At 49.7% G+C, this 10000-nt stretch overlaps 1 protein-coding gene across 2 annotated transcripts in view; it reads left to right on the top strand.

The window, feature by feature from the left end:
* Nucleotides 1-10000, top strand: part of LOC123762699 (uncharacterized) — a 24354-nt gene that overhangs the window by 10925 nt on the left and 3429 nt on the right. For both annotated transcript variants that reach the window (XM_045749394.2, XM_045749393.2), the window contains exon 4: nucleotides 103-191. In XM_045749394.2, coding sequence (XP_045605350.2) covers nucleotides 103-191 — 89 coding nt within the window. The remainder of the gene's footprint in view (nucleotides 1-102; nucleotides 192-10000) is intronic.

Raw genomic sequence — 10000 nt, 5'->3', positions numbered from 1 at the left:
CTCGTGAGTACAAGAGCGCCGATGAGAGCGGACGTCGCCCATGATGGTGATGTTTATAGTGAAGACAATGTCCCCCCCCTGACACACTGGGTGTTCCTGCAGGCTCAGACGGAGGCCAGGATGACACGCCGAGCCTGCCGCCTTCCTTCAGGAAAACTGTGCAAGACATCCTTGCTCGCTTCGAACGGCAGGTAAGTAATACACCAAGGTGATTGGCAGGTAGACCTGGGTGTGACAGGTAGACCTGGGTGTGACAGGTAGACCTGGGTGTGACAGGTAGACCTGGGTGTGACAGGTAGACCTGGGTGTGAGAGGTAGACCTGGGTGTGACAGGTAGACCTGGGTGTGACAGGTAGACCTGGGTGTGACAGGTAGACCTGGGTGTGACAGGTAGTCCTGGGTGTGAGAGGTAGACCTGGGTGTGAGAGGTAGACCTGGGTGTGAGAGGTAGACCTGGGTGTGACAGGTAGACCTGGGTGTGAGAGGTAGACCTGGGCGTGACAGGTAGACCTAGGTGTGACAGGTAGACCTGGGTGTGACAGGTAGACCTGGGTGTGACAGGTAGACCTGGGTGTGACAGGTAGACCTGGGTGTGACAGGTAGTCCTGGGTGTGAGAGGTAGACCTGGGTGTGAGAGGTAGACCTGGGTGTGACAGGTAGACCTGGGCGTGACAGGTAGACCTGGTTGTGACAGGTAGTCCTGGGTGTGAGAGGTAGACCTGGGTGTGAGAGGTAGACCTGGGTGTGACAGGTAGTCCTGGGTGTGACAGGTAGACCTGGGTGTGACAGGTAGACCTGGGTGTGAGAGGTAGACCTGAGTGTGAGAGGTAGACCTGGGTGTGACAGGTAGACCTGGGTGTGACAGGTAGACCTGGGTGTGACAGGTAGTCCTGGGTGTGACAGGTAGACCTGGGTGTGAGAGGTAGACCTGGGTGTGAGAGGTAGACCTGGGTGTGACAGGTAGACCTGGGTGTGACAGGTAGACCTGGGTGTGAGAGGTAGACCTGGGCGTGACAGGTAGACCGGGGCGTGACAGGTAGACCTGGGTGTGACAGGTAGACCTGGGTGTGAGAGGTAGACCTGGGCGTGACAGGTAGACCTGGGTGTGACAGGTAGACCTGGGCGTGACAGGTAGACCTGGGTGTGACAGGTAGACCTGGGCGTGACAGGTAGACCTGGGTGTGACAGGTAGACCTGGGTGTGAGAGGTAGACCTGGGTGTGACAGGTAGACCTGGGCGTGACAGGTAGACCTGGGCGTGACAGGTAGACCTGGGTGTGACAAGTAGACCTGGGCGTGACAGGTAGACCTGGGTGTGACAGGTAGACCTGGGTGTGACAGGTAGACCTGGGTGTGACAGGTAGACCTGGGTGTGAGAGGTAGACCTGGGTTTGACAGGTAGTCCTGGGTGTGACAGGTAGACCTGGGTGTGACAGGTAGACCTGGGTGTGAGAGGTAGACCTGGGCGTGACAGGTAGACCTGGGCGTGACAGGTAGACCTGGGTGTGACAGGTAGACCTGGGTGTGAGAGGTAGACCTGGGTGTGACAGGTAGACCTGGGTGTGAGAGGTAGACCTGGGTGTGACAGGTAGACCTGGGCGTGACAGGTAGACCTGGGTGTGACAGGTAGACCTGGGTGTGACAGGTAGACCTGGGTGTGACAGGTAGACCTGGGTGTGACAGGTAGACCTGTGTGTGACAGGTAGACCTGGGTGTGACAGGTAGACCTATGCGTGACAGGTAGACCTGGGTGTGAGAGGTAGACCTGGGTGTGACAGGTAGACCTGGGCGTGACAGGTAGACCTGGGTGTGACAGGTAGACCTGGGCGTGACAGGTAGACCTGGGTGTGACAGGTAGACCTGGGTGTGACAGGTAGACCTGGGTGTGACAGGTAGACCTGGGTGTGACAGGTAGACCTGGGCGTGACAGGTAGACCTGGGCGTGACAGGTAGACCTGGGTGTGAGAGGTAGACCTGGGTGTGACAGGTAGACCTGGGCGTGACAGGTAGACCTGGGTGTGAGAGGTAGACCTGGGTGTGACAGGTAGACCTGGGTGTGACAGGTAGACCTGGGTGTGAGAGGTAGACCTGGGCGTGACAGGTAGACCTGGGTGTGAGAGGTAGACCTGGGTGTGAGAGGTAGACCTGGGCGTGACAGGTAGACCTGGGTGTGACAGGTAGACCTGGGCGTGACAGGTAGACCTGGGTGTGACAGGTAGACCTGGGTGTGACAGGTAGACCTGGGTGTGAGAGGTAGACCTGGGCGTGACAGGTAGACCTGGGCGTGACAGGTAGACCTGGGTGTGAGAGGTAGACCTGGGCGTGACAGGTAGACCTGGGTGTGACAGGTAGACCTGGGTGTGAGAGGTAGACCTGGGCGTGACAGGTAGACCTGGGTGTGAGAGATAGACCTGGGTGTGAGAGGTAGACCTGGGTGTGAGAGGTAGACCTGGGTGTGAGAGGTAGACCTGGGTGTGACAGGTAGACCTGGGTGTGACAGGTAGACCTGGGTGTGACAGGTAGACCTGGGTGTGACAGGCAGACCTGGGTGTGACAGGTAGACCTGGGTGTGACAGGTAGACCTGGGCGTGACAGGTAGACCTGGGTGTGACAGGTAGACCTGGGCGTGACAGGTAGACCTGGGTGTGACAGGTAGACCTGGGCGTGACAGGTAGACCTGGGTGTGACAGGTAGACCTGGGTGTGACAGGTAGACCTGGGTGTGACAGGCAGACCTGGGTGTGACAGGTAGACCTGGGTGTGACAGGTAGACCTGGGCGTGACAGGTAGACCTGGGTGTGACAGGTAGACCTGGGCGTGACAGGTAGACCTGGGTGTGACAGGTAGACCTGGGTGTGAGAGGTAGACCTGGGTGTGAGAGGTAGACCTGGGCGTGACAGGTAGACCTGGGTGTGACAGGTAGACCTGGGCGTGACAGGTAGACCTGGGTGTGACAGGTAGACCTGGGTGTGACAGGTAGACTGGGTGTGACAGGTAGACTGGGTGTGACAGGTAGACCTGGGCGTGACAGGTAGACCTGGGTGTGACAGGTAGACCTGGGTGTGACAGGTAGACCTGGGTGTGACAGGTCACACACACACTCTCCTCACCACTATACAGGCGTCCAGACCATCGTGTAAAGAAACAAGATACAGGTGGATGAATACAGCCCTGGATGAGTAAGAGACAAGATTAAATGAGTAAAAGAGACATATTAAATCCGAGTGGAGAGTCTAATGAGTGACTTACGCACCTCCTAGGCCTACTCACCTCAGTCCTAACAATTAGACTTAATCTCGTTTCATTGAATCTTGTATTTTTTCAATTGCAAAAGTATTATAAATCAATAAAATGTAACTTATATTTCCTCTTAACAACTTTATAACTAACATTTATATAAACATTAAATCATTAGGGTCCCGGTAGTACAGTCGGGATCGTTCTCGAATCACAATCGACAACCCCGGGTTCGAATCCCGGGCTGGACAAAAATAGTTGGGCGCGTTTCCTATCACTTAATGCCTCTGTTCACTTTGCGGTAAATAGGTACCCAGGAGTTAGCTTGGTGTGGGGTTGCATCCTGGGGGGGGGGGATATAAGCTTGACATGTACAGTACATGTACACTGGCTACCTGTCCCCCGACACAATAAATTAAAATCATTACAAAATATGAGGACAATGTTTGTAACCAGTGAGTCATGTTAAATGAAACAAACATTTGTTGTTGTAACTGTAATTATTAAATAGAAATAAACAATAAATACTCTTGTAAAATTATATTCTAAAGTATGAGTTAATTATTATTCATTAACCCTACAGCTAAATGAACCCTATCATGTGTTAGTCAGGGGGGGGTCCCCTGGGGGGTCCCCTTGGGGGTCCCCTGGGGGGTCCCCTGGGGGTCCCCTGGGGAACCCCCCATGTGTCAGACAGGGGGGGGGGGTCCCTGTGAGATTTTACGAAATATTTCAAAATTTCCTCCAAAAAAAAAGGACAGGAATCACAGCAGTCTAGGCCTACTCACCTCACCTTATACAGACTACAGGAGGTGAGACTACACACCTCAGCCTCTAGGCCTACTCACCTCAGCCTCTAGGCCTACACACTTCCTCCTTCATATACGCCTTATATTTTCTTGCCTTATTTATCAGGCATTGATTTTCTCGTATTTTTTTTCATGTCGTGACCTTAACATTTTTATTTCCTTTCGTTTCCTTTATCATGATATATTTGTCAACTTTGACTTCTACTTGTTTTATTTTTGTGATTCAGTTTTTTCTCAGCTCTTTATTTAATATTTGTTTTAATTATTCTTGTGATCTAGTTCCCATTCTTTATTATGTTCCCATGTTCTCTCTTCTCTCTTTTTATTTCGTAAATTGTTTACCATTCAGGTTTTACACTTTTCTGTATTTTTTTTATTTCTTGGCTTTTCACTGTGCACATCTCTCCTTGTTTGCAACTCACAAGCAACAACTCTCCTTGTTTGCAACTCACAAGCAACAACTCTCCTTGTTTGCAACTCACAAGCAACAACTCTCCTTGTTTGCAACTCACAAGCAACAACTCTCCTTGTTTGCAACTCACAAGCAACAACTCTCCTTGTTTGCAACTCACAAGCAACAACTCTCCTTGTTTGCAACTCACAAGCAACAACTCTCCTTGTTTGCAACTCACAAGCAACAACTCTCCTTGTTTGCAACTCACAAGCAACAACTCTCCTTGTTTGCAACTCACAAGCAACAACTCTCCTTGTTTGCAACTCACAAGCAACAACTCTCCTTGTCGTTGTTTACTTTTAGCTCGCCAAGTTGTTGATAACTTCTTTGCGATCCGTACAATTTGCGTGAAGGTTTCTCCTGCCGATGACTGCATGATTGGTGATTGATTGATTGATGATTGATGAAGATTACGCCACCCAAAAGGTGGCACGGGCATGAATAGCCCGTAAGTGGTGGCCCTTTTGAGCCATTACCAGTATCAAGTGCTGATACTGGAGATCTGTAAAGGTGCGACTGCACCCTGCGTGACGGGAGATGTCGCCCGTTGATTGGTGATGTTGAATGACGCGGCACTTCCAATCATTGTTTACAACTCTCGAACTGCTTGTTTATCACTCCATATTCACAAATACTGAAGCGACTGTCTGCGTCCGTCCAGGGAGGGTGAGCGCTGAGTGGCGGTGGAGTGGATGTACTTGTGGTGAGAAGTGGTTAGTGGCGCACTGTTGGTGTGGAGTGTGTGGTGCTCTGTGGCGGCCTGTGGTGCTGTGTGGCGGCCTGTGGTGCTGTGTGGCGGCCTGTGGTGCTCTGTGGCGGCCTGTGGTGCTCTGTGGCGGCCTGTGGTGCTCTGTGGCGGCTTGTGGTGCTCTGTGGCGGCTTGTGGTGCTCTGTGGCGGCTTGTGGTGCTCTGTCGCGGCCTTTGGTGCTCTGTGGCGGCCTGTGGTGCTCTGTGGCGGCCTGTGGTGCTCTGTGGCGGCTTGTGGTGCTCTGTGGCGGCCTGTGGTGCTCTGTGGCGGCCTGTGGTTCTCTGTGGCGGCTTGTGGTGCTCTGTGGCGGCCTGTGGTGCTCTGTGGCAGCCTGTGGTGCTCTGTGGCGGCCTGTGGTGCTGTGTGGCGGCCTGTGGTGCTCTGTGGCGGCTTGTGGTGCTATGTGGCGGCCTGTGGTGCTCTGTGGCGGCTTGTGGTGCTCTGTGGCGGCCTGTGGTGCTCTGTGGCGGCCTGTGGTGCTCTGTGGCGGCCTGTGGTGCTCTGTGGCGGCTTGTGGTGCTCTGTGGCGGCCTGTGGTGCTCTGTGGCGGCCTGTGGTGCTCTGTGGCGGCTTGTGGTGCTCTGTGGCGGCCTGTGGTGCTCTGTGGATCTGGCGCCTAGAATATCTGGTCTAGTTCCTCGGAGACTTCACCATAATTTTCTACCAGCTTGTTGTCTGTTGTCTATACAATAGACGTTGACTGTGCGACCTGTCCTCCCAACTAATACGTCTCATGCTCTACGTTATAGTCTCCATTGCACGAAGTTCTGTAATAAGAAACGGCTCACAAATAACAATTAAAATTTATAAATTTTCTATGTATCTTTGGGTTCAGTTAGGTGGGTGGGTTGGGCTCGTGCGTCTCTGGTTAGGTTAGCACTCTGTATTTTGTACGTTGTGGTAAATCAAGAGACCGGGTTGAACTGTGAGCCTTCTTATGTGGTGTGTATTTACTATTTGTGCCTGCAGACTCGTGCTATTAGCACTTGGACCCCGCCTTTCTAACCAATCTATTTGTCCTCTATTATATCTACTACATATATCTCTAACACACGGACACACACACCCATGAAGCAGCCCGTAGCAGCTGTCAAACTCCATGGTATCTATTTACTACTAGGTGAACAGTCGCATCAGGGTGAAAAAACTTTACCCATTTGTTTTCGCCTCCGTCGGGAATCGAACCCGGGCCATTAGGACAACGGCCCTTAAGCGCTGTACACTCAGCCGCGAGACCCCTAAAATATGTGTGTGTGTAATTACCTAAGTGTAGTTACAGGATGAGAGCTACGCTCGTGGTGTCCCGTCTTCCCAGCACTCTTTGTCATATAACGCTTTGAAACTACTGACGGTCTTGGCCTCCACCACCTTCTCCCCTAACTTGTTCCAACCGTCTACCACTCTGTTTGCGAAAGTGAATTTTCTTATATTTCTTCGGCATTTGTGTTTAGCTAGTTTATATCTATGACCTCTTGTTCTTAAAGTTCCAGGTCTCAGGAAATCTTCCCTATCGATTTTAGCAATTCCTGTTACTATTTTGTATGTAGTGATCATATCACCTCTTTTTCTTGTCTTCTAGTTTAGGCATACTTAATACCTCTAACCTCTCCTCGTAGCTCTTGCCCTTCAGTTCTGGGAGCCACTTAGTAGCATGTCTTTGCACCTTTTCCAGTTTGTTGATGTGTTTCTTAAGATATGGGCACCACACAACCGCTGCATATTCTAGCTTTGGCCTAACAAAAGTTGTGAACAATTTCTTTAGTATATCGCCATCCATGTATTTAAAAGCAATTCTGAAGTTAGAAAGCGTGGCATAGGCTCCTCGCACAATATTCTTTATGTGGTCCTCAGGTGATAGTTTTCTATCTAGAACCACCCCAGTGAGCCGGTCGGCCGAGCGGACAGCACGCTGGACTTGTGATCCTGTGGTCCCGGGTTCAATCCCGGGCGCCGGCGAGAAACAATGGGCAAAGTTTCTTTCACCCTATGCCCCTGATACCTAGCAGTCAAATAGGTACCTAGGTGTTAGCTGTCACGGGCTGCTTCCTGGGGGTGGAGGCCTGGTCGAGGACCGGGCCGCGGGGACACTAAAGCCCCGAAATCATCTCAAGATAACCTCAAGATAAGATAACCCCTAGATTTCTTTCTTTATCAGAATTCTTTAAAGATTTCTCCCATAATATATAGGTTGTGTGGGGTCTATGTTCTCCTATTCCACATTCCATAACATGGCATTTATTAACATTAAATTCCATTTGCCAAGTGGTGCTCCATATACTTATTTTGTCCAGGTCATCTTGAAGGGCATGACAATCATCTATGTTTCTAATTCTTCCTATTATCTTAGCATCATCAGCAAACATGTTCATATAATTCTGTATACCAACTGGTAGATCATTTATGTAGACAATAAACAACACTGGTGCAAGAACTGAACCCTGTGGTACTCCACTTGTGACATTTCTCCAGTCCGAAACATTGCCTCTGATCACTGCCCTCATTTTTCTATCGGTCAGAAAATTTTTCATCCATGTTAGAAGCTTACCTGTCACCCCTCCAATATTTTCCAGTTTCCAGAACAACCTCTTATGTGGAACTCTGTCGAAAGCCTTATTTAGGTTCAGATAGATGCAGTCAACCCAACCATCTCTTTCCTGTAATATCTCTGTTGCTCGATCATAGAAACTGAGTAAATTCGATACACAGGATCTTCCAGATCGAAAACCATACTGTCTGTCTGATATTATATCATTTCTCTCCAGGTGTTCTACCCATTTAGTTTTAATTATTTTTTCCAATATTTTGACTATTACGCTTGTCAATGATACCGGTCTATAATTAAGGGGTCTTCCCTGCTTCCACTTTTGTAGATTGGAACTATGTTAGCCTTTTCCCACACATCAGCTACAACTCCTGTAAACAGGGATGCCTGAAAAATCGTGTGTGTGTGCGTGTGTGTGTGTGTGTGTGTGTGTGTGTGTGTGTGTGTGTGTGTGTGTGCGCGTGTGTGTGTGTGTGTGTGTGTGTGTGTGTGTGTGTGTGTGTGTGTGTGTGTGTGTGTGTGTGTGTGCGTGTGTGTGTGTGTGTGTGTGTGTGTGTACTCACCTATTTGTACTCACCTATTTGTGCTTGCGGGGGTTGAGCTTTGGCTCTTTGGTCCCGCCTCTCAACTGTCAATCAACTGGTGTACAGATTCCTGAGCCTACTGGGCTCTATCATATCTACATTTAAAACTGTGTATGGAGTCAGCCTCCACCACATCACTGCCTAATGCATTCCATCCGTTAACTACTCTGACACTAAAAAAGTTCCTTCTAACGTCTCTGTGGCTCATGTGAGTACTCAGTTTCCACCTGTGTCCCCTTGTTCGCGTCCCACCAGTGTTGAATAGTTTATCTTTGTTTACCCGGTCGATTCCTCTGAGGATTTTGTAGGTTGTGATCATGTCTCCCCTTACTCTTCTGTCTTCCAGTGTCGTAAGGTGCATTTCCCGCAGCCTTTCCTCGTAACTCATGCCTCTTAGTTCTGGGACTAGTCTAGTGGCATACCTTTGGACTTTTTCCAGCTTCGTCTTGTGCTTGACAAGGTACGGGCTCCATGCTGGGGCCGCATACTCCAGGATTGGTCTTACATATGTGGTGTACAAGATTCTGAATGATTCCTTACACAGGTTCCTGAACGCTGTTCTGATGTTAGCCAGCCTCGCATATGCCGCAGACGTTATTCTTTTTATGTGGGCTTCAGGAGACAGGTTTGGTGTGATATCAACTCCTAGATCTTTCTCTCTGTTCGTTTCATTAAGTACTTCATCTCCTATTCTGTATCCTGTGTTTGGCCTCCTATTTCCACCACCTAGTTTCATTACTTTGCATTTACTCGGGTTGAACTTCAACAGCCATTTGTTGGACCATTCACTCAGTCTGTCTAGGTCATCTTGTAGCCTCCTACTATCGTCCTCAGTTTCAATCCTCCTCATAATTTTTGCATCATCGGCAAACATTGAGAGAAACGATTCTATACCCTCTGGAAGATCATTTACATATATCAGAAACAGTATAGGTCCAAGGACTGACCCCTGCGGTACTCCACTCGTAACGTCTCGCCAATCTGAGACCTCACCCCTCACACTGACTCGTTGTCTCCTGTTACTTAGGTACTCCTGTATCCAACGGAGTACCTTCCCTTTCACTCCAGCCTGCATCTCCAGTTTTTTCACTAACCTCTTGTGTGGCACTGTGTCAAAGGCTTTCTGACAATCCAAAAATATGCAGTCTGCCCACCCTTCTCTTTCTTGCCTTATTTTTGTTGCCTGGTCGTAGAATTCAAGTAACCCTGTGAGGCAGGACCTGCCATCCCTGAATCCATGTTGATGCTGTGTTACAAAGTTCTTTCGCTCCAGATGTTCCACTAGCTTTCTTCGCACAATCTTCTCCATCAACTTGCATGGTATGCAGGTTAGGGACACTGGTCTGTAATTCAGTGCCTCCTGTCTATCCCCTTTCTTGTATATCGGGACTACGTTAGCTGCTTTCCAAATTTCTGGCAGTTCCCCTGTTGCCAGTGATTTGTTATACACCATGGAGAGCGGGAGGCACAGTTCTTCTGCTCCTTCCTTTAGTATCCAAGGGGAGATTCCATCTGGACCTATAGCCTTTGTCACATCCAATTCTAGTAAACACTTCCTTACTTCCCCGCTGGTAATCTCAAACTCTTCCAGTGGTTCCTGGTTAGCTATTCCCTCTCTTATCTCTGG

The sequence above is a fragment of the Procambarus clarkii genome, chromosome 27 (assembly GCF_040958095.1).
Source record: "Procambarus clarkii isolate CNS0578487 chromosome 27, FALCON_Pclarkii_2.0, whole genome shotgun sequence".
NCBI classification, from domain to species: Eukaryota; Metazoa; Arthropoda; class Malacostraca; order Decapoda; family Cambaridae; genus Procambarus; species Procambarus clarkii.
This window is presented reverse-complemented; position numbering and strand designations above follow the sequence as displayed.